The 26978-nt window shown below is 34.2% G+C and overlaps 2 protein-coding genes across 9 annotated transcripts in view; one reads left to right on the forward strand and one right to left on the reverse strand.

Moving 5' to 3' along the window:
* LOC139809129 (protein Wnt-6) overlaps nucleotides 1–26978 on the reverse strand; it is a 132858-nt gene that overhangs the window by 104389 nt on the left and 1491 nt on the right. The window contains exon 2 of the mRNA XM_071771809.1: nucleotides 7902–8118. The gene's annotated coding sequence lies outside the window, so the exon portion shown is untranslated. The remainder of the gene's footprint in view (nucleotides 1–7901; nucleotides 8119–26978) is intronic.
* Ninac (STKc_myosinIII_N_like and MYSc_Myo21 domain-containing protein ninaC) overlaps nucleotides 2623–26978 on the forward strand; it is a 29107-nt gene continuing 4751 nt past the window's right edge. For 2 of the 8 annotated variants that reach the window (XM_071771797.1, XM_071771804.1), the window contains exons 1-18: nucleotides 2623–2758; nucleotides 8532–8796; nucleotides 8957–9138; nucleotides 12564–12668; nucleotides 18357–18748; nucleotides 18845–18935; nucleotides 19324–19419; nucleotides 19505–19690; nucleotides 20335–20523; nucleotides 20600–20799; nucleotides 21334–21674; nucleotides 21800–22010; nucleotides 22113–22254; nucleotides 22513–22971; nucleotides 23215–23498; nucleotides 23711–23970; nucleotides 26004–26072; nucleotides 26514–26692. In XM_071771797.1, coding sequence (XP_071627898.1) covers nucleotides 8571–8796; nucleotides 8957–9138; nucleotides 12564–12668; nucleotides 18357–18748; nucleotides 18845–18935; nucleotides 19324–19419; nucleotides 19505–19690; nucleotides 20335–20523; nucleotides 20600–20799; nucleotides 21334–21674; nucleotides 21800–22010; nucleotides 22113–22254; nucleotides 22513–22971; nucleotides 23215–23498; nucleotides 23711–23970; nucleotides 26004–26072; nucleotides 26514–26692 — 3612 coding nt within the window. In that variant the 5' untranslated portion in view covers nucleotides 2623–2758; nucleotides 8532–8570. Of the gene's footprint in view, nucleotides 2759–4728; nucleotides 6889–8531; nucleotides 8797–8956; nucleotides 9139–12563; nucleotides 12669–18356; nucleotides 18749–18844; nucleotides 18936–19323; nucleotides 19420–19504; nucleotides 19691–20334; nucleotides 20524–20599; nucleotides 20800–21333; nucleotides 21675–21799; nucleotides 22011–22112; nucleotides 22255–22512; nucleotides 22972–23214; nucleotides 23499–23710; nucleotides 23971–26003; nucleotides 26073–26513; nucleotides 26693–26978 lie in introns of those variants that run through there. The other 6 variants (XM_071771800.1, XM_071771801.1, XM_071771803.1 and 3 more) reach the window with 6 other exon arrangements.

The following is a 26978-nucleotide window of genomic DNA, read 5'->3' on the forward strand; positions in this document are numbered from 1 at the left end:
ACGTATGAGAAAATTCATGTTACCTCTCTAGGGTTAATCAATTAATCTTTTTGTATTAGTAAAGAAATATTGAAACAGTTACCTTGATGATGTGTATATCTCATATCTAATTATGTCAATGCTTTTAATAGTTAATTATTTTGCATAAGAATATAATTACTACACCATCTTTTCGTGTTGCACAGAAAATCCTTATAATTGCTCCAATCATATTCTGACTAATAGATTCAAATTTCTAACCATTCAATTCCGTGACTATATAGTCACTATAAGTCAAATCACAATATAGATACGTCGATATCGTATGGATATTGTTTTTTTATCCTGATCGCTGATAAATCAAAATGTGAACAGTACAAGTTTTTTCATAAACCGGCAATCGGTCTTTCACAACAACTGATAGAACCGCGCAAAAAAAATGCTAGCGTAAAAGAGCGGCAAACCAATGTAAGTATCCAAACTAAAGGATATCTAATAATGGCCCAAAAGGTAAAAAGGAAGACCATATTGATTTTATATAAGACACAATAAACAGCGTGAGCGAAATAGAGCGAAAAAGTTCCATGATTCACGTAACTCGTACGTGATCGGCACATAGATGACTCACTGAATCAAGCTAATTGCTCCAAGATAAATTGCTCCAAGATGAATACTCACGATAATTAATTTCCGCAATATAGATACAACTTCATCTTTTATTACTATATAATAATAATAATATATATTCAATTACCTATTTTAGTTTATTATTATTTTATTACTCAATTTCTTGCATTATCATATATTTCTATAATTTAATTTATTCCTTAACCTTAAAAGATTCACAATAAATCTTTTAATATTCAAACATCATGGATTGACACAAACTACACAGATTATCGAGTTATTTTTGTCCTCAGCAAAAGAAAAGGTTAATTACTTTTTTATAAGCTCCGAGAGACATAAAACTTTTTTATAAGCTCCCGCGAATAACAAACTGCTAACTTAACGAGTATTAAGCAAAGTGGCAGTTATACGCATCCGCGATAAAACGTCGAAATCCAAGGAAACACTCGCGAAGCAAGAAGGAGTGGTAAGGCGCGCATCCGCATTAACCACTCAGTCCCGCGAACGGCGAGCGGCTCCCTTTGACGGCGACAGCGACCAGGACGATCCTGAAGAAGCCGCGATAAAGCGCATTAATCGCGCGCGCGCCGCCCTGAGAGATCTTTTTCCAGAGTACATCGAGATCCGAAGAATAAGACTAAAAGCAAACGTGCGCACGTACGACGCAATCGTTTCTCTTACTTATTTGTCTTATTTATTTCCTTTTTTACTTACTTCATTATCGACTTGTAGTAATTATGCGCTTCCGCTACGCATAATAGACGCGTTTCATACGCGACGAAAAGTACACTGTTGGAAAATTTTTATAGTTATGTTAAAAAAGGTCCTTGTTAAAATTTTTGTGTAAAGTAATCAACACATCATATACATGTGTAGATTTAACATATGCCTGCTATGTTAATTGAAATTAACAAATTTAAAATGTTAAAATAATTTAAAAAATATGTAGTAACACAATTTGAACGTATTTATTAAATGTGTTCAAATTTACAGAAAAAGAGTGTTGATTTTATCTTACAATTTTAACTTCAACATAAAAGTTATATTCATACGTATTGTACACATAATTAACCTCAAATTACGACCAGAATTACATTTCCTTTCGGTTGAAATATTTTAACATAGTAGGTATCAGTGTTATACCATTTACACATCCATATTACGTTAAATTAACACAAAAATTTAAGTGGACTGTTTGGGACATGTAATTTATGTTATATTTAACACAAACTTTCCAACTGTGTATAATTCTTCAAAATACAAATAAGTATTTTAGGCATTTCTCTGGTAAGAATTATTAAATTTCTATTTTTACAAAATTACACTACTTGTATTTATTTCATTATTAATGTGATAGAAGAATAATCTAATAAATATTAACTTTCTTTTATATTAAAAAAAAATAATGAAAAATGATTTTATGGCGTATATGTAATGACAAAAATGTATAATATTTATTGTTCTCTTATTTTCTTACTTTCAATAAGTGCTATATAAATAAATAAAAAAATTATGATTTCAGAGAGTATTATTCTAATTTTTCGGGTGACGATAAATGTAATATTACCTAAGTATTAAACAATTATTTCTTCTCACGTGAATATTCTATGAATATAAAGATTAAGATATCTGCGAAAGATTAAGCGAAAGCGCTGGAAAGCACGCGGCGAATTTATTAAGTATCTCAACCCGATGAGCAATTTGAAAAGCCTGCGAGAAAGATGAGGGCGAGAAAAGGGGAGAGGACCAAAGATTATCCATGCAGCCCAGACGCTTCTCGATAGAACTTAGAACGATCCTTATAACGATGAATGAAAGATAATATGGATTTCCAAGGGTGGTGTGGATGGGATAGTGAAATGGTTGGATGGCAGTCTCGCAGTCTGGCGAGTGAAATCAATAAGCTAACAGGCTTGCTCGGAGTTAGACAGTTAGCTAATTAAGTCGGTATTATTGGATCATGGAAGCCAAGCATCGCGCTCGCATCCCTCGCGCACTGCCACCCCATACGAATACGTCGTAGTACACTTAGTCGCGGCTGGCACTGCAAGGGTGAACGCCGCGGGGGCCTGTACGACCTGCTAGACGCGTTTTAATTAGAGGTGAATTCTGTCGCACGGGACGACTTGAGAGAGCGGCGTCTCTTACGTAAGTAAGTACAATTTTCGCGCATCCTCTTCTCGTCGTCACCACGCCTACCGTATCGCGGACGCGAGAGTCGTGAAGAAAAGTCACGCATACACGAAAAATGATGAAGTCGAGGAGTGGCGGGTATGACGGCGAAGAGTAACGTGCGGATAGTGTAATCGGTACTTGGAATACTAAATAAAATGTGTCGCAATTGATCTTATTTAAGTTATTTACGACACATGCAGGTAAACATTTTTATTCTTTCTACTAGAAAGAAGAAATTATGTAAAAGATCTCCTCTCTTTAATATTGTGTAAGATGAATGAAGTAAATATATTAACCATATTCCAACATGTATAACAACGTATTGTAGTTTCTATTCTCTAATTTTTTAAGTATATAGAAAACCTATAAAGAAAGTATTTTAATAACTATAACGAGTGAAACAAAAAATATAACATCATTCGTAAAATGCATTCAATAGCAAGTGCTATTGAAGCAAAGTTGTCATATTTTGCTACAAAAATAGTAAGATATATATTAAGAGAGAAAAATTATTCATACGACTTTCGTGTGGCGATACACGAAAGTATTCATCTCTCATTTATAGGTTTCATAACAGGTTGTGTCCAAGCGAAGCAACATCGCATGTCCGTCGTATTGGCATTTCTGACATCGACATTGTTGAAACGAAAGAATGAAGTAAAGAAGAAAAAACCGAAGATGGGCCGAGATGGAGCCTCTCGCGACTCGCGCGAACCCAAAAAATACACCGGGAGGTTAAATATGTTACATGAGCTTCGGCGAAGAGAAGACCAAGCGACCAGGTTCTTGGTATAAATTAGCCCGCTGACGGAAATAGCGTACAATCGCCACAATTTTTCGAGACAAGAACGCGAGAATTGCAACACCTCAGGCTTGGACTCTACAAACAGGCTCTGATACTTTATCTGCCGAAAGCATCGATCGCTGGGAGTCTATAAAAGGAACAAGACGCGAAGCAAGAAAGGACTGCGTAAGAGTCCCGCCTTCGAGATGTACGCGTTTCTACGCCGCGAGTAGTTCGAACCGCAGCATGCGAAAAGACTTGACCCGTGTTCGCGGCGATTGCCTCATTGCGGATGCCCTGCACCAAAAACGAAAGATAAGTACAATCTAAGCTACACAAAGGGAGAATTTTAGAAAAAGACGGAGAAAAAGCGACTTGGAAAATAAAACAAAGGACCAACTCGCGCTAACTTCGCGATACCTTAAAAAATTGATACGTCACTCGAGACCTGTGTAAAATTAGCACCCCATTTTTTAAATTTTGAAATTCTAAAAGTTGTTCCGGATTGTTCTAGACTTGTTCGAAATTGTACCACAAAATCAAATTTTTTAAATAAAAATATTCGAGGAAAATTAATAACAACTATTTTCTGACCTGGCACTCCATTTTTCGAAAATCGAATTTTTCAAGGTTGTTCCAGGTTGTTCTAGTTGTTCTAAACATTGTTCCAAAATATTAGTTTGATTGGTCAAAAACTAAGAAATATTAAAAAAAAAAATTTTTTTTGGAAATAACCGTTTTTGGCCATTTATTCGTAAACAAAATGACTTACAAAACTGTCGATTAGAACATATTTTTATAACCGTGTTCTGACTTGTTCGCGGTTATAAATATGTTCTAAATCAACAGTTTTGTAAGTCATTTTATTTACGAATAAAATAGCCAAAAACTGTTATTTCCAAAATTTTTTTTTTCAATATCTTAAAGTTTTTGACCAATTAAACTAATATTTTGGAACAATATTTAGACCAACTAGAACAACCTAGAACAACCTTGAAAAGTTCGATTTTTGAAAAATAAGGCGCCAGGTTAGAAAATTGTTTTTATTAATTTTCCACAAACATTTTTATTTTAAAAATTTGATTTTCTGGAACAATTTAGAACAAGTCTAGAACAACCCGAAAGAACTTTTAGAATTTCAAAATTTAAAAAATGGGGTGCTAACTTTACACAGGTTCACTCGAGCAGTGGATTTACCATATCCAAGATCTATTATGAAAATAAGCGAAAACTCTCTGGGCATTTCAATCGCGATGATAATAATTGTTCGCGAGAAAAAGGAAGAGGAATAAACGATTATACCGCCGCTACACAGCAAGTGCGCGGTTCTTGCACGAGCACGGGAGAGAAGCGAGCGGGCTACTTGTCACAGCGGTTCACCAGCGGTGCTTTTCAGCGGGAGGAGTGCCGAACCCTTTTCAACTGGTCCCCGAGGTCCCCGAGTCTGGTCGGACCCAAGCGACGACGCTCGTTTTCGGTCCCCTGTCCCCCTCCCTTCTCTTTTTTCTTCTGCCACTCTACTACCGTTGCCGTTTCTTCCCAGGGATTCGCGGTGCTAACATTCCGCTGTGGCAGGCGACCGTCCTCGAGGCCCAGCAGATATCAACTTTCCCACACAGCTGCTTTTTGGAGAAGCGAATGTACGAATTTCGCAGAAACGCAGAAACGAATGTCGAGAAGCCTATTGATCTCTATACGTTGCATGAGTCAATCAGTCAATTGATCACGTGGGAAATGCAAATGGAGGTTGCAACAGATCAGCGGTTGCCTTGCGGCAATTACACCTTGCGCGTACCGATATATACTAATCAATAGTTACTCAACGCGATTAGATTCAATTTCTGGAATGCTATGGATTGGGTTTGGCCTTACCAATTGCCATCATCTTTAAAAAAAAAATACATAATCAGCACTATGGTAATCTTCTTAGCAATAGCGACGCTAGAAACTTGCGGAGAATCGAGAACAGCATTTATCTAATAATAGCAATAATAACATTTTTCAAGAAGCAGCAATTATTCAAATCGGTTTTCCATGGAAGCAACGTAAACGGAGAACAAGTATCAATTTCTCAGAAAGGAGCCAAGTCAGAAGAGATCAGAGAGATTGTGAACTCATCCCTATTAACACATACCTCGCAATGGTTCCTCATACATATCGCGCGAAACTTTCTCACAATGTGCGTTTCGTTGTCCCACAGTTCTTCCTTCCTTTTAAAGAGCACGGGCTCTCGAGTTCACCTCGCTTGTTTAATACGCAGAAGAGGACGAGCCGAAGGCAACGAGAAGCGAGCGGCGGGAAGACCGGTGACGGGCCGAGTGACGCGGAAAACTTTTTTCTGAAATCACAGGATACGTCCACGTCCACCTCCTCCTTTCCTTCTTCGTTTGTCTCGCGGCGTGCAGTCGGGCATCAATAATTTAGCGCCCCACCGTATCAATAAACTTGCACCGGCATCGGTGCAAAACGGAAAGAAAGGCGACGCAGGATCAGCTCAGGACGAAGAGGAAAGGTGGCAAAGACAGAGAGACAGAGGCAGGAAGATCCTGGAGGGCGCCGGGAGTTAACAGAAGGAGGAGGAGAAGATGGAGGATGGAACTGTGAACGTTCTCCGGATCGAGTGGCTTTTCTTACGGCCGTTCACATATAGTCAGTGACGCGCCGTCCTCTCGCTCGAGTCGCTCTCCTTTCCTCCGACTCGATTACAAGCGGCAAGAAGCGGCATTACACGGGACACGCCGTGCCGACAAATCGACGGATTATGCCGGACGGGCGCCGACCTACCGGGAATAAATGAATTGGCTAACGACGTGACTCCTCTCTTTTCTCGCCCTGCATACTCGGTGATTTTCTCGCCGACCTGTGCATAGCTAGGGATTTACACAAGTTCGCGAAGATCCGAGGATACGTGTCGAGAAATAGCAGATTAATTTTTTATAGGAACTCGAAGGTGTGACGCTTAATTCGCGATAATGAACGAAGCAGAATTAAATTAACTGCAGAAATAATCGCATCTTCGAAGATGCACAATTACTAAAAGACAAAAATTATAAAGAAATATCCTATAAAACGCGTTCTTCTATATTAAAAAGTTAAAATTAAACTTTTAAGGAAGAAAAAATAAGAAAATATCTTTTTATTTATTTATGAAATCTTTTTTTTATTTATGAAATCTTGATTATACGTTTTGTTGTAATAGTATTTGAAACCGAATGATAATCCGATTAGAAACGGCACGCTTTCATGAAGCTTATCAACTGCGTCCTTAGAGAGAAGAGAAATGAAAACAATCGGAGTAACTCGTAAATGGATTATGCTAAAGCGTAAGCTAAGAAAATAACATTTTAACATTAATTATAAAGAAAAATAACTCTTGGCTATCTACTATCCCAGATTCTTTGCTATTTTAATATATAGATATACGAAAAATATTTATTGCGTGATTTTGCTGTCACACGTTTAACACATACACCATTATGACTGGTGAATGGTTACTAGTGACTGACACTGAGTTTTTTTTCAATCATCAGTGATTGTCATGGGGCGATTGTCAAATAAATTTCATATATCATATTTTTTGTGCAACTTAATACTATAAATTCAACACTATAAATTAAGTATTTTATTGTTCTTCTACAAAATCATTTAATCCGGCGTAAATGGAAATTCAACTAAAATACGCTTAGCGGTGAATGTTAAAATATTTTTATGTAAACCGTAATATATGTGTGCGATAAATAGACTAGATATCCATCCTGTACATTTTTTTTGTACAGGAAACAGTCACAAAATAACCATACAAGCTTTACAATTAGTATTGATGACTAAATGGTAAGTTTATGAATTAATTTGTCGAAATTGTTTTTAGAAGAAGCGCCTATATTTATACAACAATATTTGCAAAATATAATAATATGCAAATAATTAATTTGCAAATAATAATATATTTTGTTTTATTCCATCTTATCGGTAAATTGCAAACATTTATTGACACAAAAATAATAAATTTACCGTGGAAGTTTTATAATTATTCCATATCTCGCGAATTAAGAAAAATAATTTTCTGAGAGAAATTTTGATAGACGCGTCTTAATTTGTTTATATAAGAAGAATTCGATTAAATCTCAACGAGCAAGCTTTGTATAATTCGATTAAAACATACGATCGATAAACAGACAGAGATGCGAGTCAGGTTCGCGGCCAACGACGCCTTTCCGATCCTTTCTTCGCCCCATCCTTCTTCGGCAACGCCCGCCGAAGCTTTCAGGAAGCAAGGTACTAATTAGCGATTACCACTCGTTCACGGGACTCGAGAGAGAATATAATTAGCACTCACCTTTGTGGTCCGAGAAAGGGTGGGGGAAAGGCTGCTAAAACACTCGACCGACCCAATCTTGACGTCTCTTAAAATATTCCAAGAGCGTTCGAAGAGTCATCCTCGATCCTGCGACTTGATCACACAAGAAGAAGATATCGATCTTGATTTCTTTGAGGATGTAAAAGAGCAGCTTCTTTATCATCGACGTACACATCCATATATAAGTATCAGTTTTCTGAAAAAAGAAACAATACATAAATTTATATGACACAATCTGTATTACTACAATATGTATTACTATAATATGTACTACAAAAACTACACGTTGGTTGATAAAGTAATTCATCGAAGCTTTAATATCGAGTTTAATATAATCTGTTATCGTTCTTATTAAATGATATTGTTTAATGCGAACTAAAATTAATGCATTTAATTATTTAATTATCCCACGAAATAAATATTTTATTTACTTTAAAGGAATTTATATATTCATATTGTCTCAAATTTTTGAATCACTAATTGCATAAAAATAACTATTACTCGCAGAATAAGAGTTATTTTTCAAAATACTTTTTTCCGCATATGCATATGTTTTAATCATTGTTAATTATTTAGAATGATTTATAGATATTTCGGTTTCTATTCCAGCATGCACATTTCAGGTGACAGACACTATCTACCTGCAAAATGAACGATTACGGTTACGGAAAACAACAAGAAAGTAACGATTTTCACGATAACGTCCGAAATGAGCAGGGGAAAATGGAAAATCGGGGTAAAAACCGGGACACAGGATCTATGACTCTTAAACGATTGAATAGTATTCAGGATCCAGGAAAGAGATATGAACTGAAGGATCGTATTGGTACTGGCATATGCGGCGATGTTTACGAAGGGATTGATCAGCAAGCTGGTACGTAAGGATATACGAAAGGATATACATTCATGTAGACGAAATTCGTGTAAAACCATGAAAATATAAATCGCGAGATACAGAAGCATGGGAAAACTGCTGCTTGCTGCAGCAGAATAATCACACGCAAAGATAAATATACATATCGATTGTGTTTCAGGAAATAAAAAAGTTGCCATTAAGATTCAAAAGCTCACGCCGGAAACGCAGTTCCTAATTGTAGAAGAGTATCATATTCTTCGTGATTTCGCCGGTCATTCAAATCTACCGGATTTCTACGGAATATATCGCAGACGATCAACTAAGAAAGCCGAATACGACGAAATATGGTTCGTCATGGAGGTAAGCTTTAGATAATAAAATTATAAAGATAATTATGTAAAGAAATCTAAAAATGTATGATTGTATAAAGCACGAAATATGAAAGTATAACTTACATGCTATAAAGTAATTAATATTGCAAATTTAAAGGCACCAACTAACATTTTCACAATTCCCCTTTCTTAAACTCATTATTTTTATCTCATTGTTTATTAAAGTATATATCACATAAAGATAGAAATAGGGTCAACAATATTTATTTCGTTTTCTTTAATTTCCTCAAAAAATGTTTATTTTAATACATTAATGTCCCCAATATATTTTGCAATACGCATATTTTTAAAATACGATATTATAAAGACGTATAGAGATGTAAATGAGCATTTATGAACTCGATCGGTTCGAAGACGGTTATTATTGTTGCAATCAGTTTTATTACTGTACCCAAAGGTCGAAATCGCAACGAAGTCCCTATCGATGCCGCGCAAAATACCCGCGGTATTTTTCGCAGTAATGCGTTTCCTTTAACATATTGTAATTCTTCAACAAGAAGACAGAGGAAAAAAAGAAGAATACGGGTCAAAGATGCAGAACGAAAGATGATGGCGGTTTAAGAAAGACAATGGAAGAGAGGGAGAGAAAAAGCGGGTTGCCGTCTGTATACTCGTGCTCAGAACCCGGAGGCAATTTCAAGCATTTGAGACCGTCGAATATACGGATAATTTACGACACACGCGCCCCCATTAAACAATCATTAAACTCGTTCGTGTACGCAGGTGAGGCTCGGCCCGTCGCGGCTTTAATTTACGGACGGACCTCCGCGGTATGTGATGCCCGAAACATTATTACTTATCTCGGATAAAGCGACGATAGAGTTGACGTAATACGTGCACTCGAAAATCCGCCGAGTTGTTTCGGGAATCGGGACCTTTTCGGCCACGCCTTTGTCGTTCAGAACACGTTAATAAACAGAAATGTTTTTAAAGGAAATTGTTTCATTAACTTTCTAAAGTTACATGATATACTTTTTTTACGTAAACTCCGAAAATTATGCTGTCACGAAAACATGTAAAATATATTTTTAATATAACGTAAAATTTAAAAATAATTATAAATATGGAAGAAAATATTATTTTTTATCAGTTCAAGTTTTTTTATTAATTAGATTTAATTTAATAAAAAAAGAAAGAAAGAAAGAAAAAAGAGAGATATATATGTTACGGGAAATATGAAAAATTGGGAATTATACATAATGGCCGGCCAATATGGATAATTCCCAATTTGTTTGGTCAAAATGATTAATAGAGAAGAATTAATCAAATTTCCCGGTTATTATGCATATTTTCCAATGCTGAATGGTCATTTTGATAAATCATCTTATTTGATTAACTGTTTAAAGCGCGTCACTACCCTATACATAGGTTAGATGACGCGCTTTAAAAGTATCTAACTGTTTAAAGCGCGTCACTAACCTACATAGTGACGCGTTTTAAACAGTTAAATACTTTTAAAGCGCGTCATCTAACCTATGTAGGTTAGTGACGCGTTTTAAACAGTTAAATACTTTTAAAGCGCGTCATCTAACCTATGTAGGTTAGTGACGCGCTTTAAACAGTTAATCAAATAAGATGATTTACCAAAATGACCATTTTGCATTGGAAAATATGTATAATAACCGGTTAATTTGATTAATTTGAACATTTTTGCTTTTATTATTTAAATGTCCCAAAAAAAGCAGGAATTATGCATAATAACCGATTTAATCAAATTTCCCGTAACATACTCAATGATCTTCTTTACAATAATTTTGAATAGTTTAATTTACGTAAATCTATTATATAAACATTGATTTAAGCATAAAAGCATATTCCAAAACCTAGAAAGTGATTAATTACGTAAATATTTAATCATACACATAATTTCGATTAAGCTACCATTATAATATTATGATATCTATATTGAGAATATCTCTTTATCGAGATATTTGACATCTTTAATTTGCTCACGAAGCAGCTTCTTATACATTTTTAACTTCGACCACCCACATTCTCGATCAATCCTCTCTCTCGCCTTCACGTCTCGCACAGATTCAAAGGCGACGCGTGAACACGCCAAAAACGACGAGATTCGCCTGAATCTCACGATTTACTTCGGCAAGCGAATTCGCGTGCGAGCCTCGGAGACGGGCTAAGTATGCGCAACGAAGAAACGTAATGAGTCGCCGGTCGCTAACGTTAAGCTCGCTGATTGCTCGTTGCCGGAGATTACAAGCAATAAAGGCGCAACAGGCCGCGGAGGCCTGTTGTAGCGGTAGAAAGGAGACGCATCTCGTCGACGGTGCAGCGCGGACCGAATAGCAGTTTTGTAAGTCAATCGGCTTTAAGTCGGCTCAGGCAGAAACGAGCGCCGAGATCTCAAAGAGGAAAAGAGAGAGAATGAGAAAGAGACATGCAACGACAATGTGGCAAGGATTTATCGCCGGTGATATTTCATATCGAGCGAGTTTTATTGGCGCGAATGTAAGGCCCAATAACGCCTTGCGCGACTCTACTTCTGCTGGAAAAATTCGAGAAAGAGGTTCTTCATCGTCACATATGAATAAAATGTTATTTAATTGCAATTTAATTTTTAGCAAAACTGAACGCAGAACCGTTCAGTTTTGCTAAAGTTAAATCGCAATTAAATAACATATAATGTTCAAGCGAACATTTTATAAAAATATAATCCTATGAAAACAATCAAACTTTTAATTTAACGAAGAAAGCATGAAGCTTGGAAAAATCTGTATTAAATCTGTGTGAAAGAGAAGAGTTGAATCTGTTACAATCCGTGATTCTCTCACATGAGACAGTCTATATAGGGTAATGTAATATATGAAGCGTTGGATCACGTTTACTCATAATTACCGCACGCTTCGTGTAATTGTAGACATATGCGCGAAGTTTATTACACTTTTTGATTATAAGTTCTTCAGATGCTTAATTTCTAGAGAAATGGATTACGAGAGTCTTTTTCTGCCTGAATTAACTTTCGTAAAATCTATAATTAAATAAAGAATCATTCAGAAATTACCAGAGTGGAAGTTTTCGTACAGATATTTTACCCCAAGGCTTGTGGAAGACAAACACACACACATAAAACTTAATTCTAAACCCCCGTCCACCGACTCAAATTACTTCCGCAATTAGAATGGCATTTCAATTAACACATCAATCTCATGTTACACAATTACATCATAAGTAAAAAAAAGTTAACAATTGTTACACAACAGTTATCTTATAAGCGGTGAATCGCTCATAACATTTATGACGAGTTTAAGCTCAAATTCAATAAATGAGCACAATTTTGCTGCTAACTCTTTTCATCTATAATAACTTAGGTTATTTTTAGCTCAAATGTATGATTATAATTATAACTAACAACATGGCATTATTTATATGTTATAGCTCTGCGAAGGTGGAACAGTCACGGATCTCGTTCGTGGGATGATCGCAAGTGACAAAAGAATACGAGAAGAACATATTGCCTTCATCTTAAGGGAAGTGATCAGGGTAAGTTTCCTGTTACGTAATATATATATATATATTATGATATATATACTTTTTTACACGAGATATACATCATATTGTTGAATGGTATATTCCGCAATATTTTCTTATGATGCAATTTTTCTCAATTTGTATTATTTACATTATTATTTTGCCATGTCTTGTACGTAAAAGACTCACTCGTAGGCAGTATAGCTAAAACGACATTATATAAATTAAAGTAACACTGTAGATAGCCGAAATATCCTTTAGAAAAACATAATACAACAGGAACCAAATTAATTAACGAAGATAAATGATCGAAAGATCCTAGGTAAGTGGCACGTTTTGCATAAGACATAAGATTAATAATAAATCATTGATGTTATAACGCGAATATATCTGACTAACCGAAAAGAGGTAAGCCCGAGCAAGGTAATTAGTTTTTGCTCGGGTACGAGAAGGTATATGAGTCGGTAGCTGAGAAAGGTGGCCGTCGCGGAATGTCCAGCAAAATTGTGCCGCAATCTACCCCTCACCGTACCCCTCGCTATCCCTCGTCATTCTGTTTCCTTCCTCCCTTTCTTGATACAGAGAGCGTAATAAATATTACTTGCATGACAGAGCGCGCACTGGTGAACCGACAGAAATGATAATAGTAGGTAGATCTATAGCCACGGCAATAGTCGCGTTATTACGATATAATTATGTTCGATGGTATGTCCCGACGATGCTTTTATCTTGCGGCAGGTTACCCCTCTGATTACAGAAAACGCATTGGCGCCGAAGTATGTTCGCGCTGTGCAATTACAAGACACAGAAAAAGCGGGGTATTTCGCGACTTTACAAAAATGCGACTCATAATTAGAATAACTATGCGATAAATGACTGAAATTCTAAAGGGGGGATGTTGCAGAACTATTTACAGAAATAAAAATTTACACAACGATTATACGCGAATAATTATAGAATAATGACACGCCATTATACACACATATAAAAATATTGTAAACTATATGAATTTGACAAAATATTTTAATTCCATTGTTGTATACAAATTTTCTTGATATAAACAGTAAAAAGATATATTTAATTTTTCTTTCAGAATTAATTCATATGTATTTTACTATAAAAATGAAATAATTAATTCAATATTTTTATCAAAATGTTATAACACATATAGGGGGGGTATATATATGCATTTTGTTGAAAATATCGAACTAATTATTTCAGTCTTATAATAATGAATTCTGAAGGAAAAAGAAAAAATATATCTTTGTACTGTTTATGTAAATAAATTAGTAATTAACTTAATAAAAAGTAAGTAAGTAAATTAATTATCTCATTTACAATAACAAGGCAATAACCTAATGAATTCGCGTAATTCATAATCAGCGTATAAATATTTATTTTTGTTTTGATCATTATTAATATTAATGAGTAATATAGTTAACATCGCAATAAATTTAAACCGCCGCATTAATTGAAAATTACCCTTGTTTACGACAATCATAAAACGTAAGACGTACGTGCCGTTAATTTTTCCATAAGTTTCGAGAAAGAAACAAGCAAAAACTGATGTGGTGAATGACGAACCGAGTCGAAATGACGTAAATAAAGCACAAACTGAGATTCGAATAACACCCGAATAAAGAAAAACAAAAGCAGAGGAGACAAAGAGGAAGAAAACGGGAAAAAAGGTGAAGGAGGAATGGGATACGAAGAGCTAAACACCCTTCGGTTTCATAAATTGCTATGATTTTGCTTAATATAGTTAATGGTCACGGAAAACGGATTCGCTTATTTACAATGATACTACCTTCCATGATTCCGGTTTCTCCTAGGAGGTCGGATAATTGGTGAGGATATCGTGCTCATTTCTCAACGAACTTAAGAAGCCACATGTATATATAGACGGGAAAATAAAGACAAGAATCGAAAAAAGCGAATGGCCGATGCACGCCACAGGATGAAACTTAAGTGACCATTTCCGTTTTGTTCGTGTGTCACTGATTTTTCCTTGCTCATTACGTCTCTGCATTTGACTATTTATTTCTTTATTTATCATTTATGCGCGCGCAGAATAAAATTAGCTGTAATAAAGACGTCAGGTGTTTCAAATGCTTGGAAGAACGAAATAATTAAACTAATCAGCAAACGATATTATTTATTACTATGATATCAATAATATTTTATTTGATCAACAGAATAATACAGTTTTTTGATATGTCTTTTATTTTATTATTTCGATATTGTAAAAAATCACCAGAAGAGAAATTTTATTTAAAAATAAAGCTTCAGGTAATAACGAAGAAGTAATTAGAAACGAAGATTTTTATATAGTTAAATATAAAAAACTGATTTGTTTTTGTTTGTTAATATAATATGATAATTTCTATCTATCCACACAGATTTGTCTATTGACTGTACCTCTGTTCCATAATATATTATGATTATTCAACTACAACATCGTAACTATAGACCAATACATTGCAGCACAGTGTCATGACTAATACAGCATAAGTGTTTTAAGCGGCGCTTAAAACATATCATTACTGTCGTTTATTCCGTAGTCCGTACACCGGCACAAGATAAACGAGTAGTAGTACAGGAATAACAAGACTACATTACAGCATCGTCTACACTCTCTTCAGCGTAGAAAACATATACATATATTCTCTCTAAATTTTTTGGAGTGAAATTTTCACTCTAAACATGGAGTTACTGACCAGTTCACTCAAAAAGAGTGAATATTCGCTCCAATAGAGTGAATTTATTTACTCTAAGGTAAAAAGAGTTGAGTTTCACTCTGATTTTTAAAGTGAAGTTGTTAGAGTGAAGTTGTCACTCCAAATTTCACTCCAACTTGAAGTGAAATCGCCTTCCCGCTTCCCGCTTCGAGTGAAGTCATCACTCCAAACTTCACTCCAACTTGAAGTGAAATCGCCTTCCCGCTTCCCGCTTCCCGCGTGTTCAATTGTTCCTGTGTAGAAATTTGTTAGGGATGGCCTTACATAACATAAGGCCCCGATTATTTACGAATATATTTACGAACACAAAATTTCATAATGATCCGGCACTGGTTTCTGACATTCACCCGACATTAAGAAATATTATATCATATATCTAATTCAAAATTTTATTACTCTTTTTAAACTGAATTTGTTTCTTAAGATGATTTTTGAAAAATTATTTATTTGCGCTGGTTGTGATATATGTAGACCATATATACACGCTTACATCAAATTAAGAAGTAGTCTACCACGTAAGGCAGTTGGCTCACGATGCAGAGGTCCCGAGTTCGAATCCCACCAAGGTAAGTGTGTTTTTCAAATACGAGTAAATATTTATAATCATAGACAGCATCTTAAGAAACAAATTTAGTTAAAAAATAGTAATAAAATTTCGAAATAAATAATTTTTTTTATGTCGGGTGAATAATTATTCAGTGAAACATGTCACTCTTTCCAGAGTTGAACAATCACTCCAAATAAAAAGTGAATAAGCACTCTTTCGCAAAGTGAAAATTCGCTCTATTTAGACTGGCAGTATTTTCATTATTTGTAAGAGTGGGATCTCACTCTTTTGGAGTGAGATTCCACTCCAAGAAATTTAGAGAGTTCCCGTTTACGCATTAAACAATTTTCATACATTAATGACAAACGCATTAAATTCAAATTGATTATTCCCTTGTATGCAGGTAAGCTAAAATAAATCGACAACCGTTGATTTCCAGTTAATTGACGCTTTTGTAACACGTTCTAGATATAGATATTAATATAGTTTTATATATTTAACAGGAAGAAGTGCAGCGTAGTTAATTATTAAATCTTGAAAGGATATCATGGAATAAAAAAGGAAAGAAATATTATTTTTTATATTAACAAAATAAAATTGTAAAGAAAAGGTAATGGGTTTATATTTGATAAGTAATAAAATAAATGATAACACAGAAGGCATATGTAATTGTGCATGGGTATACGTAAATATGTGTAAAAATTTTTCTGATTCTAAAGTTTATAATAATAATTATAACGATCGAAAATGTCATGCAGTATCATTGATTGACGAAGGTTTTCTCATCAAATGAGAAAAAGATATTTCTCTCGAAAACCACTTCTTCCCCCATAAGTTCACCGAGGAAGCGCGGCGAAAGGGCACAACGTGTAATGGGCCCAGTATTCTTTCTCTCGCGAGTGGCTCATGGCTCACGGCGGTAATATTTACGATCCAAGCAGTTTGTCAGTAAATCATTATGTGGGTCTACCTTTCGGGTATGCCCCGTGCACGCACAATCCGATGCCCTTCGCCACTGGGCTCCAGCGCTCCCCGCCCTTTCTCCTCACCTCCCCGATTGCCCCGACGCCGTTCCTTTTCCACCTTGGAAACTGCACGCAACCCTCCCGTCTCTCTCTTTCTTTTTCCTCCTCCCGTTCTCTCCTCTATGCTCTTTCCTCGCAGATACGTGTTCCATGGGCCCGGTAGCGATTCGTCCACGGTCACTCGTGCGGTAAATCAGACCACGCTGACGTTTAATGCCGGCAAATTACACGCGAAATAAATGCCCGCGAAGATAAGTACGCAGCAAGCGCACACAGTGCTCGAAACAGAAACACAAAGAGAGCACGGGAAATGGATAAAGAACGAGAGACGAATGGAGACTACCAGTATGCTTCTTCTGCACGATCGTTATATCCCGTTTAATCTTTATCCGCCAATTAACAATTCGTTCGTCCTTTGAAAGTTCCCTCCTTACCCTTGTAACTATTTCTTATGTACTGCCCGGTCAACGAACATTCATTAGCGGTATTTCCTATTTTTCTGTCTTATTTGTCGAAACATCGTCGAATGCACTATCCAGTGAAATATAAATTTCATACAAGTAATAATTTGTTACATAAATTTATTTAAAAAACATTAATATATAAATAATTCAAATTTATTATTATTGTCTGATATTGACATCAATAAGCCTGATATACGAAGAACTCAAATGGAAATTTACATCAGAGACAAAAATAATTGTATTCTTTGATTAATTAAAACTATAATTAATAAAAAAATTATCAAATATACGTAAAAATAAATTAAAAATAAATTGTAGATCCGCGGGAAATAAATGAAAAATTCCGCGTTTATAATGAGCCACTTCGCAAGGTAGCTTAGCTTTAGCTTCGGAGTGTGGCTTTGAAGCGACTTGCTGATGAACCAGGTATTAATGATTTCATGCCCATGCCACGTCGGAACTGCTCACTGACCCGCGCTTGTTACGCGCTGTGAGCACGGCCACAAATTATAGATTGTTCAATTTGCAGTAAATCTATAAAGATGATTCTCGCAAGACGCTGAAGGTGCCGAGTTGCCAACTTCTCTTCTGCATCGCCGTATCTCGAAGATACTACGTTCGTGTTGTTCTTAAATTCGAGTCTGCGATCTCAGAACATTGCACGAAGTGCTATATAATATTTATAGCACTTTGCAGTTTTCAATTTAAAAAAAAATCTTTAGCACCACCAAATATTCTCTCTATTGCTAAATTAATAACACGTATAACAAGTTTTACCCCTGAGAATATAATTTAACTGTTCTAACAATCTTTCGTCTATGTGCTTCTAAATCTTATTAATAATAATTTCTCAACTTCATAAAATAGATCTTGTACGCAACGACAATACTAAAACCAGATATTACACATTGTGTTTTCTTTCTCAGGCTTTGATCCACTTGCACGAGCACAACGTGATCCACAGAGATGTCCGTGGCAGCAATATCGTTCTGACGAAGGAAGGCGAAGTGAAATTAGTGGATTTTGGGCTCTCGAGGACGATGAAAAGCGAACTCGAAAAAAGGCGCACCTACATAGGCTCACCGTCCTGGATGGCGCCAGAAATGATTGGTGGGAAAGACAGCGGAGCCGACAGCGGATACGGCAGCCGAGTCGACGTATGGGCGATCGGCATCACGGCGATAGAACTGGCCGACGGCAAAGCACCGTTCGAGGACATGCATCCGACTCGTGCGCTCTTCCAGATCGTCCGGAATCCACCGCCGACTCTCTACCGACCCGCCAACTGGTCGAAGAATTTCAATGACTTCATTTCGGAGTACGTGACCGGATAGAATATGAAAATCTCTTTATTACAAACGAACGTCGCGAACTCGCGAACGAAATAACGTGAGAGCTTACACGTCCGTTTCAGATGCCTCGAAAAGAATCCCGAGAACAGGCCGTACATGATGGAGATCATCGAGCATCCCTTTCTGTCGGAGCTACCCGAAAACGATTATCCTGTAATATACGATTTTAATGCAACGTAGACTATGAATTAGAAAAGGCAGATTATAGGTACAGCGCATGATTATAAAGTTGTCAATATAAGCCATCAAAATTCCTAAATGCATAAATTCGGTTTTTTATGTTTTAAAACTCGATTGATTAATTATTAAAGATAATAGAAATTGCAATAATAAAATTGATTTTTCATTAAGAGTAATTAACATCTTTAATAAAATATTTTTTTATTTTAAACTTTCCATAACTTTTCATAACATCTTATAAATAAGGCAGTTTCGATCTGTCTTTTCTCTTTTAGAGTCTGCAAATATTCGATGTAATAATTAACTGATGTAAATTGTTATGAAAATCAAAAGATTAAATATACACAACATGATTTTTCAGCTGACGCAAGAGATCAAAGCGCTGTCAATGGATCTCTCGGAGAAGGGCAGACAACAAAGAAAAGCGGAATCGATACTTCGTAAAGGTTTCTTGAAGGTAACGACTCGCACAAAAAAACACAAGCTGAACTGCAAATGATGGACTTTTATGTGTTAAAAGAAAATCTTAATTGGCTGGATAGATTCATCAGGATGAGCCACCGGAACAAATGTTCATGGAGGACTTAGCGGCACTGGATATCCTGACTGAAGACATCATCTTGGACGAACTTCGCGAGAAACTGCGGCGAGGTGAATATCACACGTTTATCGGCGACATTTTATTGATACTCAACCCGAACGAGGAGCACGATATTTACGGTGTTCACGTAAGTCTGATGTTAGAACATCGATTTTCTGACAAAGTTTAATCGTTAACAAAAATGACATCGTTGCGCTTATCTCTTTCTCGAAACCAATATTAAAACTTTCATCATTAAAGAATAACAGATAGAAAAAATATTAATGTAATAAAAAAATGTTGAAAAAACAAGAATAATTATTACATTAAAATTTACAAGCAATATTTTTGTGTCTATAATCAATTAGCAAGAAATAACAAATGCAGTTGTATTTTTTAATTTATCTTCAGATTTTATGTATAATTTCACGTGCATATCAAATATTGCTGTTTCATGATAAAAAAGCAGAAACTTGTCAATCATGTGTGTTCAATAATAAGATTGCAAACTATACATACATCATTATAAATTGTATAACATAAACATGAATAATTTTATTTGCAGCATCACGCAAAATGTCAATGCAATATTTTTGTGTCTATAATCAGTTTGCAGAAATTACACCTATATACTTTTTGATTTATCTTCAGATTTTATTTGTAATTTCACGTGCACATCAAATAGTGCTATTTTATAATAAAAGAACGGAAACTTGTCAATCATAATAAGATTGCAAACTACATATACCATTATAAATTATATAACAAAAACATGAATAATTTTATTTGCAGGATCACGCAAAATATCAATGCAAATCACGATCGGATAATGCTCCCCATATCTATTCCGTAGCGGATAGCGCGTTTCAAGATGTCATGCTTAACGAAGAAGCTCAGCACATTTTGCTAGCCGGTGAAAGTAACTCCGGGAAAACGACGAATATGCTGCATCTAGTGGAGCACCTTATGTTCCTCGGAAAAGTGAGCTCGATGCGACCGTATTAACGATATATAAACGAAATTACAAGGAAAGTTATTTACATCTTTTTACTTTCAGGGTCTGCACGATACCGGAGCGAGAGTGCTGCGAGCTATAAAAATTATTCATGCTTTTGCAAACGCGGCGACACCGCTGAATGCTAATTCAACCAGATGCATATTGCAAATACAGACGACTTTCGGGTCAACCGGCAAAGCATCGGGGGCAATATTATGGCTGTATCAGTTGGAAAAATGGCGCGTTTCGACTCGCGACAGGTATAATTTACTTACCTTGAAAGAAATTATTTTTTTTCAACATAATATACTACGCGGACTTTTAGCGAGTCTTTTAGCTGAAGATCTCTAATCTTTTAGAGATTTTCAGTTTTGCAAAGTATAGCACAAATTGAAGTATGAAGCACCAAAGAATATATATTGCATTCTATATTCCCATGTATAATGGGTTACTATTATACAGGCATATATGACCGAAATAAGCAATACTTCTTATAATTTTTTTACATAATTCGAGAAAATACAGAAATAATGTAATAAAATAATAAAATTATATGAATTATAAAAATAAATAATAAAAATAATAAAATAAATTAGAATATAATCGAATTAAAACAAAATTCACAGAAATATTATTATTAGACTAGCAAGATCCAGTCCGACCGAAAATGACATCTTCTCTAATTAACTGTAATAATAATCTAATTAATATTAAAAATGATAAAACAAGAAATAGAAAATAATAATTCGCAAAAGTATGTGCTAACATTTCATAACAAAAAAGTATTTTTTCAGAAATCAATCAAACTTTCATATTTTTTACTACTTTTACGACGGTCTCGAGGCATCAGAAAATTTGAAAACGTATTTCTTACCAAGTGGTAGAAAACTTCGATACCTCAGAATAACCGATAAAAGCACCGAAAAAAAACGAGCGTTCAAAGTGAGAAATGATCCGCAAAACAACGCGGTTAAACTCGAGAAACTTAGGGATTGTTTTAAGTTTATGGACATGGAGGAGCATTGCGAGACTATTTGGAAAATTCTCGCAGCCATTCTGATGCTCGGAGAGATTCGATTCGTTGAAGGCAATAACGGAGAGGCTGAGTTGGACAACAGCGAAATTGCTAACAGAGGTAAAAACTTGAATTCGAAAACTTTAATTCGTCAATGCGAGAGGTTTATTTTAGTATATTAAATCCCGTTAAAATATTTACTTGTTCATGAGATGTAAAAACTAATCAGCTGTTTCGAATCGCAGTGGCAGAACTTCTTGGCTTGGACTCGAAGAAATTTATTTGGGCTCTCGTTAATTACTGCTTGATCGTGAAGGGATCAGCGATACGTAAAAAGCACACTTGCGAAGAAGCGAAAGAGGCACGAGATGTCTTAGCAAACACTCTTTATCAGCGTTTAGTAGATTGGATAATCAACATCATTAACTATAAACTTTCAATGACTCGTAGCCTTTAGTAAGTTACGCGAAGATTTCATGGAAATGCAGACCACAAGAATAAAAATATTGATAAAGATTTTGTATCGATAATTTTTTAATTTCTATTTTTATTCTTCAGTGGCGATAAATATTCCATCAGCATCCTTGATCACTTTGGACTCGAATGTTTCTCAGTAAATCGGCTGGAACAACTATTGGTGAATACGTTAAACGAACAAATGCAATATTATTATAATCAAAGAGTATTCGCTTGGGAAATGGTAAATTTCTAATAAATAATATGTTAAAACATATGAGCTCACAACAAATTTATAAGATTTTGTTTTAGTCTCTGTCTGTTGAATATATGCTATTACATTAAAATCCACTCGCGTCTTTTAGAATTAATTAAGTTACAATCATAAAAACTTTCTGCATAGCTGTAAATCATATCAGCAATAAGCTAAAAAAATTTATTAACAATTACATACTAAATAAAAGAATTTAGAAGTATTGAGTACTCTCTTTTACGATTTCAGCAAGAACAAGAAGAGGAGGATATACCCATGCAACGATTACGCTTTTACGATAATAAGGAAGCGGTTGATCAACTAATGAGCAAAGAAGCTGGCCTCTTTCACATTATCGATGACGCTTCACGGCAAATGCAAGACGCTCAGTATATTCTCGAGAGGATTAAAGAACATAAACGTGGCATCCACGTGAAACCGGTGAGTTCGCACGAGTTCACGGTCACACATTACACCGGTAAGCTGATATACGACGCCAGCGAAATTGCCACGAAAAATCGAGACTTCATACCGCCGGAGATGATCGGCACGATGAGATTCTCTTCGCACGATGCAGTCAAGCAGATGTTCACTAACAAGCTAACCAAGTCGGGAAACCTGACGATCGTTCACGAACATTGTCTCGCGGCGAAGAAGACGTCGAAAAAGAAATGGAGTACTCTTATGCAAGAGTCTTCTATGTTACGAGTAGGTGAAATGATTGCAAATAGACATATCTCTTGTTATATCTCAAGATATATATTTAATATCCCTATCTTTTAATTTCAATGACAGATATTATTTGATCAATTCGATTTCCAAATAATTCGAAGCATTCTTTATTTTAAACGTTAATTTTAACGTTAAAAGCACTTGAAGACAAAACACTTTCCACGAAAATTAATCCTTTAGTTTACAGCATAACGAAACCTTTCTTTTTAAATTCAACAGAAATATAACACTGCGTCCAGAGGACAGTACTCACAGTCGCGCAAGATGCGAACATGCTCGTCAACGTTCAGAGCGACGAGTCTCGAAATTTTGAAAAATCTCGCGATAGGCGTGGGCGGCACACATTTTGTCAGATGCATACGCTCCGATCTCGAGGATGCTCCTCGCAGCTTTTACCGCGAAATCGTCAAACAACAAATCAGGGCGTTAGCAGTTCTTGATACCGCGAAAGCCAGACGACGCGGGTATCCATACAGAGTACCGTTCCAAGAATTTCTTCGAAGGTAATTCAATTGTCTTATAAAAATAATATTTTCGATTAAATACAGTAAGCTGCAGAGAAATAATGTGTTTATTGACTTGAATATAATAAGCTAAATGAATAAGAACTCGTTGAAATAATATGATACACAACCAGCAACAATTAATACTTTTCTATTACATGTATGTACGTTTTCGTTTTATGAAATGCAAAGACCGCTGTTTTTAATTACAGATACAAGTTTCTAGCCTTCGACTTTGACGAAACGGTAGAGATGACGAAAGATAACTGCAGATTACTTTTGATCAGATTAAAAATGGAAGGCTGGATTATCGGCAAGACCAAGGTTTTCTTAAAGTACTACAATGAGGAATATTTATCGCACTTATATGAAACTCAAGTAAAAAAAATCATAAAGGTTCAATGCATGATGCGTGCCTTTCTAGCGCGTAAAAATATTGCCTCGAAAATGTGTAATATCAAGAAAGAAATTGGTAAGTAAATTTCCGATCGAATAAATCGCGATTTGTCAACTATTTATAGTTTAATAAATGTATATTACACATATATAAATAAATATATATATATGAGGCATTCCATGCCAACTCAACCAATGATTGTCCTCGACCATTTTTGATTTGGCCGAAATTTTATTGTGTTTTTGTACTGAATGAAAGTAGCTTCCATGATTTTTTTTAGATTTTTATCTCTACTCAAACTTAAGTTATGGATTTAAAAAAAAAATGCAGTTTAAAATTTGGAAAATTTCAAATGCCTGTAACTTTAAGAAGAAAAAAGATATTGTAAAAAATAAGGTGGTCTTTCTTTTTGTTTTTCACTGTACTTCTCGAAGAAAATATTGAAAAAATGTTTAATGGGCAATATGACTGTTTTTTTTTAGGATTTAAGTAAAAAATGTTTGTTTTTCTCAGTGCGACCGTTTTGATTTTTTTCAAAAAAATCTTACAAATTCTAGACTTAATTTCGAAATTTTTAAGACGTATAAGAAAATGGGATTCCAATAACTTTGATTTTTTTAGGGACTTTTTCTTCATTTTTTTTCACAAATAATTTTTTTTAAATAAGATAGACTCTACTGATGGCTATCAAAAAATTTGATAAATTTACAGACAGCAATCCTGAAATTTCGATCTATAGGTAAAAAGAAAATTCGAATATTTTCTATTTTTTAATTGCATTTTTACTTATTTTTATTATTAAATTACTTTTTTTAATGGGATATTATAAATTGGGGAGCTTTAACGGTTAGCATATAACAATTAAATCATATAGTTAATAAAAAAAACACGTATATTATCTGTGAAAATAGCAATCAGATTTATTTAAAAATAAAATAAATAAATAAAAATCAAAATTAAAAATAAACATAAAATAAATGATAAATATATCAAAAAATTATGCCATATTATATAACGTTTCAGTAATTCTTCATTTTTCAAGTCGTGTTAAATCTATACCGGACACATAAAAAATTTATTGCGTTATACCTAATAACAATGGAAATTTAAATGTAAAAATATTCTCTTGATCTAATGATGTAAAATCACATAAAATAATTTCAAAAAATAAAAATAAATAAATAGTATAAACGTTGTTATATAATATGGCATAATTTTTTGATATATTTATTATTTATTTTATGTTTCTTTAATTTTGATTTTTATTTATTTATTTTATTTTTAAATAAATCTGATTGCTATTTTCACAGATAATATACGTGTTTTTTTCATTAACTATAAGATTTAATTGTTACATGCTAACCGTTAAAGTTTACCAATTTATAATATCCCATTAAAAAAAGTAATTTAATAATAAAAATAAGTAAAAATGCAATTAAAAAATAGAAAATATTCGAATTTTCTCTTTACCTATAGATCGAAATTTCAGGATTGCTGTCTATAAATTTATCAAATTTTTTGATAGCCATTGGTAGAGTCTATCTTATTTAAAAAAAATTATTTTTGGAAAAAAAATAAAGAAAAAGTCCCTTAAAAAATCAAAGTTATTGGAATCCCATTTTCTTATACGTCTTAAAAATTTCGAAATTAAGTCTAGAATTTGAGATTTTTTTGAAAAAAATCAAAATGGTCGCACTGAGAAAAACAAACATTTTTTACTTAAATCCTAAAAAAAACATGCACTCATATTGCCCATTAAACATTTTTTCGATATTTTCTTCGAAAAGTACAGTGAAAAACGAAAAGAAAGACCACCTTATTTTTTACAATATCTTTTTCTTCTTAAAGTTACAGGCATTTGAAATTTTCCAAATTTTAAACTGCATATTTTTTTTAAATCCATAACTTAAGTATGAATAAAGATAAAAATCTAAAAAAATCATAGAAGCTATTTTCATTCAGTACAAAAACACAAAAAAATTTCGGCCAAATCAAAAATGGTTGGGGACAATCATTGGTTGAGTTGGCATGGAATGCCCCATATATATTATATATATATACCTTTATAAATTTTTTAATGTTTCAATCGATAACGTGCATTGTTTTAGTAAAGAAAGCGTCAATCAAGAGAAATAACTCACTTACTGAAGAAAAAGCGGCATTGATGATACAGAAAAGTAGGTATTGAAATATATAGAAAATAACATTGATCCAAGGATCAAGATTATGTAAAATGTGATTCACGTACTTTACATATTTTTCACGACAATATGTTCCCAAATGAACAAATCCTGGCGCTCATATTTTAATTATATATTTTTACAATTACGAAATTATCTTCTTTTAGAATCTTATATGTGATAATTAAAAAAATGTTTTTATTTTTTTGTAAATTTAAAATGTGCAAGATATAGCAGGATTTATGATGCAACCTGAAAAAATTTTATAAGAGCTTAAATGTGTTATTTAAACGGCCAATGTATAGGTATAAATTATAATTTGTATATTAAACGTTTAACAACCCGTCGCAAAAAGTTTATAAATATTTATGTAATATATTTATTTTATAATCATTTATATAAATCAGTTGCTTATACTTCATTATTATACTTGTTCAGCATACAGAGGACATATTGTAAGAAAAGAAATGGGGCCTTTACTCAAGGAAGAAATGAGTCAAGAGACGAAGGATTTCATCAAATTCTATTGCAGCAAATGGAGATCGAAAAGCGTGTTCCAAGTCCTCCTACGGTACCGTGCAGCCCGATATCAAGATTTTGTGCAATTATCGCAACAGGTATTATCTCTTTTTCAAATAAAATTCATAGATTAATTTCTTTCAGTCTGTTATTTCTTCTAAATACAAAACAAATATGTTATCAAGAATTTCAAGCAATTTTTCCAAAAAATTTTTTAAAAACAAATTAAAATATAAATTAATGATTAACAATATTTACCAATTTACATTTTATTATACCAAGTTTCTTGATTTTTTTCTTTAATTATAAAATAAAGCAATATACGAATTTTTATTAAAACCTTACACCCAAGAGTATAAATAAATTATCAAGTATTTGTGTAAC

The sequence above is a fragment of the Temnothorax longispinosus genome, chromosome 2 (genome assembly GCF_030848805.1).
Source record: "Temnothorax longispinosus isolate EJ_2023e chromosome 2, Tlon_JGU_v1, whole genome shotgun sequence".
In the NCBI taxonomy this organism is placed as follows: domain Eukaryota; kingdom Metazoa; phylum Arthropoda; class Insecta; order Hymenoptera; family Formicidae; genus Temnothorax; species Temnothorax longispinosus.